The following is a 19,190-nucleotide window of genomic DNA, read 5'->3' as shown; positions in this document are numbered from 1 at the left end:
AAGGTCCTGTGGCCTTACATTCTTTTTATCAAATTGGACGAGCGCAAGATGACTCATGTCGCCACTATCCTGTACTTGTTTTTGGTGCTAAAGTCATCTAAGATCTCGATAGGGTTATGCAATTAACATGGTTATTTTCCCTCTCCCACACTGTTCTAACTTCTATAGCTTTGTTAAAGGCATATTCCCCATTCTCTCTGATATCTGGGCCCAAACTTAGCCTTTGATTCTTCCTTATTTAACTCTCATTTTACTCAATATTTTATTTGTTAAAATTCTTACTTATTTTATGCTCACTTTTGTCAATAGGATCCTAGATGAGTTTTCCCCCTTCTAAAGTATTTATCTGATCTGATCCATTTCTTGCTCGGAGGTCTTCAAAAGTTGCATATAAGCTCCCCATGTGGCATTCAAGGGCCCTCGGTACCATCACTCCAGCCTCATGTCTGTTTGCATCTTGTGCTCAGGCCAGATGGGATATCCAGTTTTTTTCCTGAAGGTTCCTCCTTCTATCCTGAGCAGCTTACCTTCTCATCAGTCTTCTCCTCTTCCTGTGGAAGCATTTTCTGTTCAAAGACCGCTTCAGTTGCTGCCTTCTTCACAAAGCCTTGCTGATGACTTCCCATGTATGATCTCTCTCCAGTGGCACCTTGTAACATCTCATGCCGCTTTTTCACACTTTGGCCTCGAGTAAACTGATGTCCACATGTCATTTGTATCTTCTACTTCCCCATGAGAATGGAAGCTTATGAAGTCCCTTTGTCCCTGGAGCATCCCAGTAAACAACTATTTGTTGCATTGACTAGTGGGAGATGAGCCCAGGACTATGGGAAACCCTGAAATTCAGCATTCCAAAAGGAGGTTCACATTTTGCATTTTAGAATTTAGTGGTGCTGGTTTTTATTTTAATTTATTTTTTATTTTAAAATATATTTTTCTTGATTTCAGAGAAGGAAGGGAGAGGGAGAGAGAGACAGAAACATCAATGATGAGAGAATCATTGATCGGCCGCCGCCTGCACACCCCCCACTGGGGATCCAGCCCACAACCCAGGCATGTGCCCTGACTGGCAATCGAACCCTGATCTCCTGGTTCATAGGTCGACGCTCAACCACTGAACCAGGCCGGCAGGGAAGTGGTGCTGACTTATAAGTGGTAACCCTGGAAGTTTCCAAACCCTCCAGGTGAGATTTATTTGGCATTGTTTAGTCGGCTTTACTGGAACTCATTTTTAGTTGTAGGCAGTGCATTCCCTAAGCTCTGTGTAGATCACTGGTGAAAGAGGTTTGGAAATTCAGTCAGGTTGACATTTCTTTGTTGTGGAGACGTTTTTTTCTGGCCCTGGAGCATTGCTGTCCTCCATAAATACTGGGGGCTGTGCTCCACCTGCCTCCCTCGTAGCACCTAGAAGTCACTAATCATAGTTTGGCTTAAGATTCCATCTTAGTTCCAGGTTCCTTCACCCTGTATTTTAATGCTAGACATGTAATTGAGAAATCTTCCACCCACTTGTTTACTATTTAAATAAATCGTTAAAGTACCTTTTAGGAGTCAGAGCCTAAAGGGAAAAGAAAATGTTAACTACATTTGGGGTAAAATGGCCTCTTAGGAAACATGTTGTGAAGAGACGCCACCCTGGCTTCTGGCCAAAGGACACTTCAGTGGCTGCGTCCTCCCACCCCCTTTTTCCATTACTGAATTTACTTCTGGTTCCTCTGACGTCTAGATTCCACAGCCGGTTTATTTATTGGATTTGAAAATTACCTGTTATGACATTTGGGTGTTTTGTCTATTAAACACTAAAAGTAACATACCTGTTTCGTGCCTTATTATCACCATGTGGGTTTAGTTTAACTTCTGTTTTTCTATCCTTTGATGATCTGAGAATGTGTCGCTAATTTCTTGAGATTATATTGACATATGAGGCCCTTTCTTTTGATGTGAGGTACGTTAACCTGCTAGACAATTAACCCTCTCTTTACTTCTCTACCTCTTCCCTTCTTCAGAAATTACTTTCTGCTTATCATATATTAAGTAGTTTGTACAGTTCTTGTGTAGATCATGCTGTTTGCCTATAGTGGTTGGATTCGTGGCTAGAATTTTTGAATTGAGCTTTGAAATGGCTGTATTTTAAACTTCGTTTTGTCTCACTTGTCCATGAAATCTCGATTTGTATCTTTTTCCTACATTGGAGCCTCATTTCTGCCTCAGCACATCAACAAATTTGAAAATATTTAATTGATGGAGGAAGAAGGGCACAGGACACAGAATCATAAATGCCTACTTTGTCCAGAGATCCTTCCAGTCTATTGATCAGGCCATCTCTTCTTGTTTTCTCTTTCTAGTAATTTACTTTTTCATATCCATTTACTTTTTCGGCATTTGCCTTTTTAATAACAGGAATAGCAATATAGTCAACTACATAAGGAAACAAACAAAAAGTTTTCCATCTTAATACTTTGAAGTCCTCAACTTGTAGTAATTTGTTTCCAAAGCCCTCTATTCTGTTGGGACGCCAAACTGGAAAAATCCTGGGAAAGAAGTAAAGGATTTTATAGGTGTTATGGGTTGGATGTGCAGACCCTAAGAAATGTTAAATGTCATATTGGCAAAGAGAGAAATTTTACCATCATAGATGAATTAAAGTCCTGAGGACCTGTTTTCTTTTGCTGAAATCTTAGAGGTAATATGACTCTGATTTTCTTATGACCCCATGTCACACCCTCCCACCCCCAGCCACCACCTTCACTCTCCTGGTTCTTGAAGCTAAGAGTACACTCCAGAATCATAACTACACTATTCTCATCTTAGAATGAGCCCAGACACTCCAGCCCTCCCAGCCTCCTGTGCCCAGGGCTCTGTAAAGAAGTGCACGGATATGTTGACATACCTGATGTCTCTTGAAGTGCAGGGTAGGTGTCTCCTTCCTGCTGGGCCCACATTATCCCTCTTGAGGCGAAAATGTCAGAGATAGTGCTGATATGGAAGCTACAGTAAAGGTTAGAACTCCATGTTTATAACCAACCTGCCCTGGACCGGGATCTTGATTCTCCCACTCAGTGATGGGCAACCTTTTGAGCTTGGTGTGTCAAACTTCGCCAAAAAACTGAGCATAACTCGGGTAGTGTGTCACTTTGAGGAAAAAACTAACTCCAAGACTCTGTTCGCAAATGTTTCATCCTCAGGAGCAGCAAATGTTTCATCCTCGGCATGCGGCCACGTGTCATCAGAAATGGCTACGCGTGTCAGTCCTGACACCCGTGTCATAGGTTCGCCATCACTGCTCCCACTCATTAGTCAGGGAATAGGGGGGCACCCTCTACTGTACTACTTCCCTCCTCTCTAAATACTAAGGGATAGTACGCTGCCTCCTGGGACATGGGAACAGAGGTCAAATCTGCAGTGTACTTCCTAACTTTGCTGGAAGTACTGTCCCACATCACTTCATTTACTCCACACCTCAGCAATCGGGTGTACAGGGTCAGCATTGTCATAGCACATTGTAAAAGTAGGGAAATGATGCCCAAATGAGCTAGATAAGATCCCCACATCTTATTAGTGGCTAAACTGAGACTCTAACCTGTCTCCTCACTAGTTACTGCATTCTTTTCAGCCACCAGCCACAGGATTGAGCATGCAGCCTGCGACCTGTGGCGGCACCTGCCTCAGCTTGCTTTGCAGGGTTCTTGCATCCACTGGGTTCTGCTGGCTTGGATTTCACTCCTTTATTATAGTTGCTTTTGTTGCCTTTCTGTTCATATCAGCTATTGAGGGACTGCTCTCCTACCCCCCTTGGGAAAGTTGATACCATCTTTTATCAATATTTGGTGCAACCTCTAGAAATTCCTTGGGAAAAGTTGGCTGGTATAACCCAGGGGGTCAGAGGACTCTGTACATTCTCATAGTAGCTGACTTTCCTTGCCGGAACAACCTTTCACGCCTTCATTTATAAGTGATTAGGTTGCAGTAAACAGCTTGGAGCATTGGGGTTCACTGAGTGCCAGCTGTGTGCTAGCTGGTGAAGTCATCCACCTGTCCCCGAAGAACGCTGGAATGAGAAAGACAGACATGTGAACACGTGCAGCAAATAGTCCACAGTGTGAGACGTGCCGTAGTCGAGATTGAGAGGAGGATACAGGATGAGCCGGACCCTGGGAAAGAATCATCCCGCCTGGGGCCGTGTGCCAGGCGAGGGAGGGAGGACGTGAGTGCACGTCCGCAGGAGGCGGTGCTGGTCTAGGCGGCAGGGAACAGCCTGTGTGCAACACAGTGAGGGACAGCCCAGCCCGCGATATTTTAGGGGACTGGCCTGCTCCACGTGGCTGGGAGTTTAGGACACAGGACAGTCCCATGAAAGAGGCTCAGTTGTGAAGGACTTGGTTCCAAAAGCTTGACGAGCAAGCAAAGGTTTTTGACATAATCAGATTTTTGATACCTTTAAATACAGCAAGAAATCCTACGTCAAGCGTGCCAAGTCCACAGCCCACAGGGGTCTTAGCCACAGCCTTTATCTCTGGGGTCCGTGGTTCTTCATTACTGTTTACTGGCTTCTGCTGCTGCTGTTGCTATCTATTTATAGGGAACCAATAACTCTGTAAACACCTGTTTTCCTTTGGTCATGGAGCACAGCATAGTTTTATTAACAGGAGCCAGCCTGCCAGGGAAAAACAACCTGCTTCCCCGGACGCAGTCTTGTTTTCCAGTTTTCCACGGCCGCTGCGAGGCATCCCTGTGGAGACTCTTGCGTTCCTCCCTCTCTGCTGTGTGCCCAATAAATGAAGAGTCTCGTGCTCTGACCATGTGTGACTTCATTCGGTTTTAAGTCTGTGATGTCCAGTGGGCTTTATTCTTTTCAGTTCTACAACCAGCTTTCACTTTAGGATCCTGACCTGCCGGTGCTTGGTTCAGAAAGCTGGCTGGGGTGAGGCGGGGGCTCCGTTCTCTTTCTTGGATAAGGTGGGTGGCCCTAGCAGTTTCGCCCTAATGAGGGCTATCGGGACTGTTCTCTCTGCCCCACAGGTTGCCACAATCTTATCCAGCCGTCCTCTTCTTTGTGCCGTCTCCCCATCCTCCCGTGCCTTTGAATTTCCTCATTTTTGTGCCTGTCCATTGCCCTGTGCTTTCCTGACTCCCACCCACACCGTCCTCCCTTTCAGCATATCCTGACCCTCACACTTGTCCACTGGTCCAGATAAGAGCCCTTGTTTCAGCATATCCTCTTCCTCTTCCAAAGTCACGGGTGTTTGATACTGATGCTGCCATTGCCCGAAGGCCCCTGCAGGTGTCAGGCACTGGGTTTGTGCCCTGCAGTTTTGCAGCTGTCATCTCTTAGTCCTAACCACAGCCCCTTCAGCCTTTGTGTTGTATTATTATTTCTACCTTGTGGATCAGCAAACAGACATGTGATAGGCCGCAGGTGGTTACGCCAGTAGGAAGGCCACTGTTAGCAAGGACAGTGAGCCGGGGCTTCATGACTCAGGTTCGTAAACCAAAGCCTGGGCTCTCGACTTGACTGTGGGCCTAGTCCAGTGGTCGGCAAACTCATTAGTCAACAGAGCCAAATATCAACAGGACAACGATTGAAATTTCTTTTGAGAGCCAAATTTTTTAAACTTAAACTTCTTCTAATGCCACTTCTTCAAAATAGACTCGCCCAGGCCGTGGTATTTTGTGGAAGAGCCACACTCAAGGGGCCAAAGAGCCGCATGTGGCTCGTGAGCCACAGTTTGCCGACCACAGGCCTACTCTAACATGCTCATCAGTCAGGAATACCCCCTCCCACCCCCCTCGACTTTTTGAATAAACAAATGAATCTAAGATTGTAATTATTGAGATAGGAAAGTGCGTGAATCACCCCTGTATAGCTCAGTGACTTTTCACCAAGAGCTCTCTAGAACCCTCCTGTGTCCCTTTGGGTCACCCAGGGTGACCACCACTCAGATTTTGAGTTTTGTCTATGATTGAACTGTAAAGGCAGTTAAAACATATTCTTTCAGAATTCAGTCTTGAGATATATTCATAAATATTCTCTGTTTGTAAATCCCCCTTCCTGGTTGGTCTGACCCTTTCCCAGCTCCTCGATCAGAAACGTAAGTTTCCTCCTGCGTCTCTTGAACATCCTCATGGTGCACCATCAGCGTGGCCTTTTCTCGGAGACGGTCCTGTTCTATGGATGAAAAGTGAATTCCAAACCATCTCGCTTGCTCCCTGGTCACTGCTTCCAGTGCACTCCTCTCTGGGACCCTCCACCTTCTGCATCGTTGTTCTGGTTTGTTCATTTGATTAGGCTCCCAGCACAGCGGCCAGTGCCCGCTTCCTCCGAGGCCCCCTGGGACTGAGGTATTAACATCCATACGGGTTTCCCCTGGGACGGACAAGTGTTCGCAGCTTCTGGCAGCAGTTCACTGCCCTGTGAGTCAGTTTTAAATTGCTCAGCATGATCGCAGACCTCCTGCGCAGTGTAAAGCAGAGGATGCCTGGGGCAGAGGTGGCATCTTCAGAGACGACAGGACAGCTCTTTGCCTGGACATGGTGCCTCTGTTTTGATCTGGAACATTTAACTCTGTAATAAGCAGGGTTCCAGTGGAAGTAAGAAAAAATGTCCTTCCCTTAAAAACCCAGAATTGCCGAAAGGGCTTCTGATGGGAAACTTCGCCTTTGTGGAAGTGACTTATGGCAGAGAAACTGACCTTCACTCCTGCCACTGTCGTCACAGCACAGAAAGCTTTGAGAGGCAAGTTCTCTCCCTGTGCCAACCACTGTTCTCCCTAAATACATTCAATTCGATTGTATTTTTTTAACTCACAGTTTATAGTCAATATTATTTTGTATTAGTTTTCTTCCCAGGGCAATAAAATGCGATTTGATTTCAAATATAATAAATGGCATAGGTTCGATTAACTATATAATGTGCACGTATTGAACTATCATGTGGACTTGATACATTACTAAGGGTAGCAAAGAATACTGTTGGATTAAAAAAATATGAGGTTTAGTGGTTTGGTAACATAAGGGCTTTGAGCTATCTTTGTTTTATGTGTGTATTTATTGCCTAGGGCAGTCTGTGTGGTTCCCATTTTGTGTGCTCAATTATTCAGATGAAGAGTAACATTAAGGATTTGGGCCACTGAACCATTTAATATTATTTATTGTAACCAATTTGTCAGGAGAGAGCAGATATGTAAGATTGTATCCTTTGATTGGGGGCAGGAGGGATTCTTTTAAAAGTCATGTGTTTGATATTTTGCTTTTATAGGAAAAATAATAGCGTATATTTTATTTTCAAGCTAAGCATGTATGTGGGTTTTATGTGCAGGCCAGTAGAGACCTGATATCTTGTATGACTTTTCAATTTTGTGCTTGCTAAGTTATTTTACAAATTTTGAGTTGGCATCAAAATAAAAACTTAAATTCTTTATTAATACTCATGGTCTTTAGATCTGTAAAGGGACTGCTAGGTGACAATGACAAGTTTCAGAGAGTGTCCAGATTTACCCCAGAGGGTTATGGGAAGGAGGAAACTTTACATACTTCGTTTATTGTTTATGTATATGGACATATAGAAAAGGTTTAATGTGGACCTTCCGACGAGAGAAAGTAAGAGTAGTCTTTAGTGCCATGTGCCAAATTCCATCAGTTTGGATGTGGGGTGAACATATTAGTAGTTCCATTCTCTAAACCTTATTAACTTTGTGTATCTTTTATAACATCTGTTATATATTAGTGCTGGGAGTTTAAGCACTTTTACATGAGAGAGAAAATACACGTTGAGATTTTGGTGTGGAAACAGAAGTGTGCACTATGATTAGTTTGTTTGTATTTAATAGGAGAAAAAAACAAAAGCTTAAATAGCAGAGAAGTTTATTTCTCTCTCCCAGAGTGTCACGAAGGCCTCTGCATCCTGTCTTTCTGTTCTGCTTCCCTCAGCAATTGATTTCCATCTTCAGAGTCACCTTTTGGCCCCAAAAGGCTGCTGAAGCTCCAGTCATTTTGCTCATCTTGTAGGCAGCAGGAAGGAGGAAGAGAAGAGGGCAGGCACACCTCCCCTTTTATAATGCTTTTCTTTCTTTGTTTCTTTAATTAATAAACTTATTTCTTAGAGCAGTTTTAGGTTCGCAGCAAAGTTGAGAGGAAAGTACAGATAGCACTCATGCCACCACTGGGTCCCCTTTGTTTTAGATTAAGAATTTGACCTATGTCTCTGTGGTCAGAACAGGGACTCAGCTGGCTATAAGGAAGCTGGGAAGAGTAGTCTTTTAGCTGGGAGCTTTGTTGGAGTTCATGTACCGGGAGATTGTTGCAGGAGAAACGTGAAATTGCTGTCACAAAGCCATTGACCTAAGAGAATCTCTCTTCTTTTGTCTTGGTTATGCAAAACAAGAGTTTGAAATTGGTACTTTAGAAAGCTGTATTTGTTTTGAGAGGCACTGTTTACTGTTTATTATAAGTTCATAAGTGCTTGACATAAGCATCAAAAATAATCATTTAACATTATATAAAGAAATGATACAGTTATAAGGTACATGGAAGGAAGCATATTATGTTCATTTGGAGGCACATTTAGTGTCTTATAATTAGATTTGAAGGAATGCTTTATGGAATGGATACACACAATTTAAAAATATAAATACAGTTCAATATGTGTCTTTGGTTCTGTTATTCTTTTAAATTTGTTCCATCAGTAAATACTTCAACTTACATTGATTTTAAAAGAAAATCCTAACAAACGAATCTTTCCTTTTCTTTGTCTTTCTCACAGAAGTGTGTGGAGGTTGTGACTAATTGCTTTATAATAGATGTTTTTTTCTGTTTTCCTCTCCTGCCCTTCTCTCTTCTCCAATCACCCCGTCCCAAAGTGCCTACTCCTTCCACGTGACAGCAGACGGGCAGATGCAGCCTGTCCCTTTCCCCCCCGACGCCCTCATCGGACCCGGCATCCCCCGGCACGCTCGCCAGATCAACACCCTGAACCACGGGGAGGTGGTGTGCGCAGTGACCATCAGCAACCCCACGAGACACGTGTACACGGGTGGGAAGGGCTGCGTCAAGGTCTGGGACATCAGCCACCCCGGCAATAAGAGCCCTGTCTCTCAGCTTGACTGTCTGGTGAGTGAGCAGAACCTGGTGCACAAGGGTAATTTCTCCCTGGAGACTCAGTAAGGAAATAGCTGTCCGGGCCTGGGTTTTAATTCCCATTAGGAGGAAATGGAAGCCCATTCTGTTTCCTGTGTTAGCGATTTAGCTCCCTGCCACCCCTCTGCTGTAGATGTGAAGTTTTCATTTGCTGCTCTTTCGGTGGTTAAATCCCATGATGGATTTCTTTTAGAAAAATATTTTAGAGTCGTTTACAGAAGCTGTCCTTGTTCAAATGTGTATTCAAAAGGGGGTTTCCCATTTAATGGATGAAAGCTCAGCTAGCCCTGGACTCCGAGCCCTGCAACCCACTCAACTTTTAATTTCCCTGCAGCCTTTGGATAAATATTGAATAGTAAACATTTGATAACGTGGCATTAAAACCAGTCTGAACAGGGTCTGTGTTTCCAGGGAGGCCTGGGGAGCTGGCTGGGTTTTATTACCTTAACTTCAGGAAAGGGTTAATGGATCATGCTGCGAGAAATCAGGGCAGCCGTCAGCAAAACAGGAGTGGTGAGAAGGCTTTCCCAGGTGCCCCGTCCACCTCTCAGCATCCGAGAATACCACTATGCATTTTCCAGGATCATAGGACATGGTGGGCATGCTCCGGTCGCTAAGCTGTAACCCTGGGATCTACAGACCACATATGGTTGGCCTGAGGCAGGCAAAGGCCACCCTGCCCCTGGGTGGAGTCTGCTTGCACTTGGCTGTACAGGTGGTGCCCTTCACTCACTGCCTGCCTGGACTCTGGAGAGTGCTTCCAAAAGGAAGGGTGGCAGGATTTCCAATCTTTGATTGAGAGACCATGGTGAAAGCATAGCAAAAATAACTCCGCTATGTCTATTTGGGTTGGAGGATAGCAGTTATTTCTTTCAGGGGTAGGGCTGTCATTTTAGGTCCCACTTCTCTTTTTAAGATGTGTTGATTTTGATGGAGAGATGCCCTCTTTTATTAATTTCTTTTGTCTTTGGATTGAGAGGCATAAATAATGACAGCAGCGAGGTTACAGGAAAGCAGCTCTGTTAAATTCCTAGACAAGGAGGCACCTGGCTAATGAGGACATGGTGCAGGCCTAGGTACGGGTAAGAGTAATGGACACCAGAGCATAGGCAGGGGGTCTACAGTCCCCAAATACTAGTAAATAAAAGAGAATGATGAGCTCAAATATTTATAAACTAGCTTTGAAAAGAGGTTTCTTCATAGAGAAGTCTGTGTGTATCTACTACCTCACATCTACTGATAACTTCAGTTCTGTCTACTCGGCGAGAACTGAACATGAGGGACAATCCTGTCTGAGCACGCAATCCTTTGAGTTCGTTTCGTTTACTCTTTCGAGGGAGACAGCTGCAATCGGATCCCGATTTTTACGACAGAATTCTTGCTTGTTAGTGTCCATGAAATACCACTTTTCAGGTCAAAAAACCAAGATAGCAGTTAGAGAACATGGCATTGTTATGGTTTAGTGTATAGTACATGCAGCGATTGAATTGTATTTATTTCACAGAACAGAGATAACTACATCCGTTCCTGCAAATTGCTCCCCGATGGCTGCACTCTGATAGTGGGAGGGGAAGCCAGCACTCTGTCCATCTGGGATCTGGCCGCCCCAACCCCTCGCATCAAGGCAGAGCTGACGTCCTCAGCCCCCGCCTGTTACGCCCTGGCCATCAGCCCTGACTCCAAGGTCTGCTTCTCCTGCTGCAGCGACGGCAACATTGCCGTGTGGGACCTGCACAACCAGACGCTGGTGAGGTGAGCACAGGTGGTTTTCTATTAGTGGGGAGGTCAGAAGGCCTCCTGTCTCCCCTGCTTCTCCAGCTGCCCCCAGTCACTCAGCCCACACATTCAGATCTTACTGTGTGCCAGGCTGGGAGCCGGGTGTTAGGAGTGCAAAGACGGAATTGTGTGGCTTCCCTTGGGGGACTCACCATCTTGATGCTGTGCTCGAGTGTCCCCTAGACTTTATATTTAACTCCCTAATGTTCCCATTTCCATTCTTCAGGCACATAGAGATGCCAGGCTTGTTTAAAAAGTATTCCTGGCTTTCGCCACATGGCAGCACATTATGGATTTCATGGTGGTATGAAGGGTCCTCAGTGGTAGATGGTTTTGGCTTGTTTTTGTTAATCCTTACCTGAGGATATTTTCCCATTGATTTTTAGAGAGTGTGGAAGGGAGGAAGAGAGATGGAGAGAGAGAAGTATCGATGTGAGAGAGACACATTGATTGATTGCCTCCTGCACACCTGCAGCTGAGGTACATGCCTTTGACTAGACTCGAACCTGGGATCCTTCAGTCTTCAGGCTGATGCTCTATCCACTGAGCCAAACCAGCTAGGGCAGATAGTTTTGGCTTTGGCTAGAACCTTGTTTGTGCAAACAGGAGCCAACTAATAAAGGATAACAAAACGAACATTTGAAGAGGAGATTGCATGAATTTCACACTGTTTTTCAAATATCTGTGTTTGTTTCTATTTATTTATTTATTTATTTATTTTGATTTCAGAGAGAAAGGGAGAGGGAGAAAGAGAAAGAAACATCAATGATGAGAGAGAATCATTGATTGGCTGCCTCTCCTGCACACCCTCCAGTGGGGTCGAGCCCACAACATGGGCATGTGCCCTTGATCAGAATCAAATCTGGGACCCTTCAGTCCGGCACTGTCCGTTGAGCCAAACTCGCCAGGGCATATCTGTGTTTCTTGATAACTAGCTAACTAAGCCCTGTCCAGGGCCACTCACCAGGAATGAGCCTGACTTCCTGGAACCTGTGCTCCTAACCGTAGTGAGAGCTGCAGTCACCACCTTTGTGTCTCTTCTCAGCTCCGGCAGCTCACTCCCTCCACCTAAGTCACTGCTCACACCAGAGATTTTACAGAAAAATCTTTGAAAATGTAAGCACTAAAACATCCAGGCAAAACTAGCATCTCTCGCCCTTTCATTTCACAGTTCATCTTCACTCTGAAACGCTCGTTTATGGTGTGATTTTAGGCTCATGAATTGCTTAGCAGGCTTCCTCCCAGTGCTTTGGGCCTGTGTGCTGGAGGAAGGGTTGGACAGACCGTGGAGGTCATCAGAGCAGCTCCCTCTCGTTCCAGTGAGAGTCTCTGAGCCAGGCTCTGTCCCTGTGCGCACGAGACGGTGTGGTGGTTATTTCTCTCTTGCCACTCACTGGGCAGAATGAGCAAATTAATGGAGCTAGAGCTGACAACTGCTTCAGACTTTTAACCTAGCAAGTGTTCGTTGTTTTTTCTCTGTGTGTGTTTGTTTTTTAACTTAGGAAATAGCACTTTCAAAATACCAGTTCTCAGTGCTTTCAACTCTTAACCCATTTAATCCTCATAATGTCAGCACTCCTGTTATTCTGATTTTATAGAAGAGGAGCTGGAGGCACAGAGTTTAAGTTTACCTGCCCAGGGTCACACTGCCCGGCATGATGGAGCTGTGGTTGGGTCCGGGCATTCTGTTCTCATGTCTGTGTTCTAACCCCTGCTCTGTGCCAGCCCCTGTTTCATATAATGGGGTGGTGCTTCACAAACCTCTTTCTCAGTTTGGACCAGCCACCTATGGATACCAGCTGCTCTGAGCAACCAGGCAGTGTAGAATCTATGAATATCTTTGTATCTACTGTGAACCGCACCTTCCGAACAGTCCTGGGGTCTACCTTGTCGGAGCCTGAGAGTAGTGCAGAGATGTGTGGACAGAGGGATGGAGGGACACCTACCAACCGCTGTAAGTCAGCAAAGGCATTTGTAGTCAAGGAGTGAGAGTATTTCATGAGTTCTGGAAGTAAGACGAAGTGAGAGGATGAAATGGAGGGGAGTCACTGGGTTTCAAGAGTGCTTGGAGGAAAGAGAAGCTGCACTTGCAGCACGTGGAGCAGGGTCTGCCGTAGGCCTGTGAGACTGGTGGGAAGTCTGGAGCCCACTGGGGTGCACGTGCATGGTGAGAGTTTGGGAGAACAGGGTTGTCGGGGAAGAGGAGGACAGAGACAGAAGTTCAGAGTGGCTCGCAGAGGAAAGATTTTTGAGGGGATGGTTCTCATGTTGTCTCAGAATTCTGGGCAACAGCGGTGCTGTTTTATTCCTACACGCTTACTAAATTCCAAGCTCAGCTTATAAAAGTATGCAGACCTGTGGGAATAATAAGTGAGTGGAAAGACAGGTATGGAAAATCCCCTCTTGGCATTGAAATTCCCAAGCAGCTCTATACTGGGTCCTGTTACCATCGCGATTGGGCCCCTGAGCATCTCTCACCTGTTCTGGTGGCTCTCCCGCCAGCTCCCTCTGAGCATGCAGAACCGGGTCCCGGACCCCCAGACTGCCAGCCCTGCAGCGACTTACATTGATCCCCTCCCCCAGCGGGCCCCACCTGCTGCCTAGCAGAGCATCTGTGCTCAGCAGATCCTGTTGGCTGATTGTTCTTGGTGTCGCTTTGTGATTGAAGCTCGAGGGTTCCCTTTAAGAGATCGACCTTGTGCTCAGTCTTGCTGAGGTGCCAGGGGTCAGCTTCAGCGGTTAGCTTTATCTCTGCTCAGCACCTTCGAGTCCGGAGGTGGGCACAACCCTTTGTCTTTGGGAGTCCAGATTTGGAATGTAGGGCACCTTCTAACACAGAGAGCAAGGGTGAGTCACTGTGAGCTCAGCCTCTGCTGGCTAGAAGGGCACTGCTGTGTTGACTCACCGCTGTGTTGTGAGCACTGCTAGACCCCGAGCCTGTAATGTGGCGACGCGGGCCTGCAGGATTAAAGCCGGGCCTTCGTGTTTCTTTTGAGGAATACGGCTGGGATTCTGTGTGGTTGTCTCTTTTTTTCTTCTTCTAACACATAAAACATTCTTCCAGACCTGGGAGAGGTTTTACCTTCCAGGCGGGTCTGTAAGAACAACTATAGTAGCGTGTTTGACTTCTGTGCAGTGACCTAAGATGGCATTCCATTTCTTTAGCACTTGGATCATGAAGAAAGAAAAAGAAAACCTGCAGGTGCACCGTCTTCCTCCTCGGGGAGGGTTGGTTTGATCTTGTACATCAGCAGACACTGAAGAGATGACACACACACCCCGAGTCCAAAACCAACAACACAACAGTGTTTACCTTGAGCTCTGGCAGGAAATCATTATTCAATCTGGTTTGTTTTATCAGGCAATTCCAGGGCCACACAGACGGGGCCAGCTGTATTGACATTTCTAATGATGGCACCAAGCTCTGGACGGGCGGCCTGGACAACACGGTCAGATCCTGGGACCTGCGCGAAGGGCGGCAGCTGCAGCAGCACGACTTCACCTCACAGGTGCCCGGCTCCTCCTACCTGGAATCTGGGAGGTGGTGTGAGTGAGTGTGTGTGTGTGTGTGTGTGTGTGTGTGTGTGTGTGTGTACTCTCCCTCCCTTCATACCCCATGACAACAGTGGCTATACAAACAGACCGGGCTTAAATTTGAGATACTGATTTTTTTCTTTTATTTATTTATTTTTTATTTTATTTTATTTTTTTTAATTTTATTGATTTCTTACAGAGAGGAAGGGAGAGGGATAGAGAGCTAGAAACATCGACTAGCTGCCTCCTGCACACCCCCTACCGGGGATGTGCCCGCAACCATTGTACATGCCCTTGACCGGAATCGAACCTGGGACCTTTCAGTCCACAGGCCGACGCTCTATCCACTGAGCCAAACCGGCTTCGGCCTGATTTTTTTCTTTTAAACACCAACAAACAAAAAGCCCTTGAAACAGCTGCCTGCCCCCACCTCACCCAGTTTTAACAGCGACACGTGGCCCGTCTTGTCTCATCTATCACTCCTGCCCCAGACACACTTAGAGTGATGTCTAAACTCCTGTAGGTTAAGCCCTGATAGCTGTTACAGTCATATATGAGTTCATTTAAGGAGTCGGTGCAATCAGGAATATCCAGCTTTCCCGCAGCGGGTTGGGTCTGCTTCTCCCCGCCTCATGTGAGGGTGAGAGCTGATAATTTGATTCACATATAAACAGCTTGAAAAGCATGCAGGCACATCACACGGAGTAGAGGAAAGTCACAACAGCTCTGAAAGTTAATTCATTTTTCTTGCATCAGGGAACATAAAAAAATGCTGCAGCCTCTCCATGGGTGCCTGTTTTATTACTCACCCTTTAGAAAATAGACTCATGGCTGACTAAATTTATAGAGTTTTGAAATGATATAAAACTCTCAACTTTGATTGTGGGTTGTGAAGATTATTTAGATGACAAGCTTCTGAATCTAGGTGTGTTTGGGGAAAGACTGCCATTTTAAGTGCTTTCTGATGGGAAAAAGTGTTCTTTTCAACATTAGACTTATTTTTTTGTAATGAAATCATTCCACTCAGAAAAAAATGGGATAAAAATGGAAAATAATTATATATACTACTAAATTTTGTGTCCCTGTTAAAATTTTGTGGAATTTCTTCCCTGTTTTAGCCCTTTTCCCCAGTATGAGTAGGATTCTGTTTGGTCTGCCCTCCTTTTTTTTTAAACTTCTTGTGGAAATTTTCAAATACATAAGAGAGTACAGAGAATGTGGAAGCATATATGAGAGGACAGAGGATTGTACAGTAAACCCCACCTGCCCCTCACCCAGCTTTCACAGTTAGTGAACGTGGCCCGTCTTGTCTCATCTATCACTCCTGCCCCAAACACTAGCTTGTTATAGTAAATGCCAGACATTCTGTCATTTCAGCCATAAGTATTTCAGTTAGTATCTGTAAAGACAGGGATCCTTGAAACAACACACACAAAAATACCATTAATATTGAGAATAACCTCTTAGTTTCATCACATATAACTGCTCCCATTTTTCCAGTTGTCTCATATAAAGATGTTTAACACTTGGCTCATCTGGGTTGAGTTGCTTGTTGTCGACTTGACCACAGTCTGGAGTTTGCTGATTCCATCCTCCTGTTCTTGCTATTTTTCCCCCTTCCCTGTTGCCTTTTTCCATCGTAAGTTTACTAGGCAAACTCATCAGTGAGCTGCTCTGTTCTTGTAGATCTTCTCCCTGGGGTACTGCCCCACCGGGGAGTGGCTGGCCGTGGGCATGGAGAGCAGCAACGTGGAGGTCCTCCACGTGAACAAGCCCGACAAGTACCAGCTGCACCTCCACGAGAGCTGCGTGCTGTCCCTGAAGTTTGCTTATTGTGGTGAGTGCAGCTGAAGGGACTCCCGAGGACAGCGATGGCCTCTGTGGAAAAGACTTTTAGAAACATAGAGCTGAGATCGTATCTGGAAAAAAATATTGTGCTCTGAGCAGCTGGAAGTAATAATTCCACTGTCTTAATATGTCCCTCAGAGCACAATGATGTCTGTTTTCCTAATTCGAGAGAAGTCAGCAGGCAATGAAATTGCCTCATACAAGGTTTTGACACGTTTGTTTTTGGTAGGGAGAGTCTGGGGTCAGGGTGGGGCACAGTTAGTGGCAGCTCTGAAGAGGGCTGGGAGGGGATTTATTGAAGAGGCAGGCAGGAGTGGAGGGAGTCATGGGGGAGTGACCAGGGTATGGAGCCCACAGTCAGGATGTAATGTGTAGCTGAGCCTGAAGGTTGCACCCTGCAGTGAGGATACAGAGGGGAGAAGGCCACACTGGATCAAACACTTGTTCGCAAGGTCAATGCTGGATGAGTAGCTATCACCCCTGACCGCACTCTGTGCGCCATGCGTCGTGTCTGGCATTTTCCTTAGGTCTGTCATTTAATCCTTCTTAGCCCCATCTTGTCATGGGGAGACTAACAAGGACAGCAAAGTCACTGATTCCCTGTTTGAGGACCCACTGTGTGCTGGGTGTGGTGCTACCCATCGTGGCTAAGGAGGCTGACGTGGTCCTTGCCGCTGCTTTCATTAAACCAAGATCACAGGTGATTCACAGCAGAGCCTGGATTTAAAACTGCTGTCTCTACTCATGGCATAGCCCAGCCCTTGGACATGATAGTTCATGATTAAAAATGCACTGAGTTTGATTAAGTCCATGGAGTTAATAGTATAGTAGAGATTTTATCTTGTTAAACTACATCTTCCTTTGCTAATTCTAGGTAAGTGGTTTGTGAGTACTGGGAAAGATAACCTCCTCAACGCTTGGCGGACCCCCTACGGAGCTAGTATATTCCAGGTGAGTCAGTGTTCCTTACCAGTCCAGTGACACCCCAAGTGGAAGGTGCCTTGGAGGGAGCAGGGCCCCTGAGTATCTCTGTTCCACAGTAAACATGCCCCCACTGTTCTCTCTTCCAGTCCAAAGAGTCCTCCTCTGTGCTCAGCTGTGACATCTCTGTGGATGACAAGTACATAGTCACTGGCTCAGGGGACAAGAAGGCTACAGTCTACGAAGTCATCTACTGAAAACATTATGTGGTTTAATGTTTATAGTTGAATTGGGCCAAAATGTTTTGAATTTGTAGAAATAGAAGAGTTGTAACTTTAAAAACAAGAAAACCTGTTTTTAAACCTTGACACAAAACGACTTTGAGTCTACAAAGAGGAGGCGACGCATCCATCAACAGAAGGTCACCTATCTGCCTAGACCAAATGGAGCACCAAGGCCAGGTGGACAGAGGGGCCGGGGCTGCGGGCTTGAGGGACAGAGCCTGTGGCCCGGGCAGAGCCGGTCCTTTTCTTTCTGTGTGATCTGCACAGATTACCTTTCTGTTCCTTGCGGTTCACCTCACGTTCCGTCCTTGGTAGCGCAGTGGTGTCTCCAATGAACTTGTTTCCTGGTTTTGCATCTTGTGAAATGTTTTTTTGTATTTTTGTTGAAGGTTAAACATTTGTATAAATTGTAAATATATTTGGTTTATTACAGTAAAGGCTTTAGTACCAATAAGTGGTTTTCCTTTGCCTTCTTGTTTTTATCAACGCTTTGGGATCATTGATGTGGGTTTTATAAACATTTGTAGAGGAAGTTTTAAAAGCACTTCTGATTTTGTTAATGTATTTGGTCATGGGTTTCTCCTGCATGGCATCCCAGGCAACACTTTTGAGTTACTGGAAACCCAACACTAGGTATCGCGAGTAAATCGAAGGTATATAAATAACAGTTTTATTTGGGAAGCTAAGATAACTTGGTCAAAATTTATTCTTTTGTTTGGATACTCTTGTCATTCAAGGTCACAGGTGAAAGTTCTGCTTCCTTTGGTGATTCATTGGGGAACAGAATGTTCTTTTCTCTGGGAAGGCTCAGCTTTTTCAAACCTTTAATCTCTCTTTCACAAGCTTCACGTCTCAAGGAGTGGAGGTAACTGGGGCCTAGTGTTAAGATTGATGATGTTCACGAAGCTGTTGAGTTTATTAACCTGTAAAAGAAAGGTGAGCTGTCAACTGGTTTTGTCTCCATTAATACTTATTTGATCTGTTATATTAACTTACTGTTCTTAAGCCAACCACACCCAGTGCTTCACCTCATTCTCCTCGTTAAGGCTTCCCCTGCAGCTCAGCCGTTGCTCTCCGTCGTGAGTCTGTTCCTCTTTGTGAGTGAGCTTTTACTGATTAGACTAGATGAAATCTAACCCTGGGCTTTGAATAAGTTGCCATACATGTTTCCTCCTGAAAAGAGTCCAGGGCTCTTTCTATATATACCTATTGTTTACTGTTATATTTTAGAAAATAATGAGCAACGATGTTAAGTCACATTCCCTGGCTGTTTAAAAATCGCATCTAAGGGCTTTTTAATGTTCTTGCTTTCTTATGATCCCGAAAGCTGTTGGTAAGTTTGTCTTAATATTTTTTTTTTGTTTGCTATCCAGACCTTATTTTTTATACATTTAACAACATTATTTTGTTTGCTTTTTGCCAAAATAATGCTTGTTTATGTACAGAGTTTGTTAAATATTTTCTCTTATTAAGCGAATGGCAAAGCCCTAATTACTAACTTGATTTCTCTCATCCTTTCCTTGTGTAATGAAGCAGGTTTCTGTACCACAGACTCTGATGGCTGATTAAAGGACCGTGTACCTTCTCTGTTCTCTCTTCTTCCCTGCCTCACTTCCCCATTTTCTGTAATAGTAGGATAGAGGTTAAGTTACTGGAACAGAGACCCCACTATACAGTGGCTTAGAGACCACAAAG

General features: G+C 45.1%; 1 protein-coding gene across 4 annotated transcripts in view; it reads left to right on the top strand.

Annotated features, from left to right (window-relative positions):
- TLE1 (TLE family member 1, transcriptional corepressor) overlaps window positions 1–17,943 on the top strand; it is an 85,599-nt gene extending 67,656 nt beyond the window's left edge. For all 4 annotated transcript variants that reach the window (XM_008142044.3, XM_008142042.2, XM_028146269.2 and 1 more), the window contains exons 15-20: window positions 8,856–9,105; window positions 10,637–10,884; window positions 14,270–14,417; window positions 16,129–16,279; window positions 17,165–17,241; window positions 17,361–17,943. In XM_008142044.3, coding sequence (XP_008140266.1) covers window positions 8,856–9,105; window positions 10,637–10,884; window positions 14,270–14,417; window positions 16,129–16,279; window positions 17,165–17,241; window positions 17,361–17,468 — 982 coding nt within the window. In that variant the 3' untranslated portion in view covers window positions 17,469–17,943. The remainder of the gene's footprint in view (window positions 1–8,855; window positions 9,106–10,636; window positions 10,885–14,269; window positions 14,418–16,128; window positions 16,280–17,164; window positions 17,242–17,360) is intronic.
- The last annotated feature ends 1,247 nt before the right edge of the window (window positions 17,944–19,190 follow it).

The sequence above is a fragment of the Eptesicus fuscus genome, chromosome 15 (genome assembly GCF_027574615.1).
Source record: "Eptesicus fuscus isolate TK198812 chromosome 15, DD_ASM_mEF_20220401, whole genome shotgun sequence".
NCBI classification, from domain to species: domain Eukaryota; kingdom Metazoa; phylum Chordata; class Mammalia; order Chiroptera; family Vespertilionidae; genus Eptesicus; species Eptesicus fuscus.
This window is presented reverse-complemented; position numbering and strand designations above follow the sequence as displayed.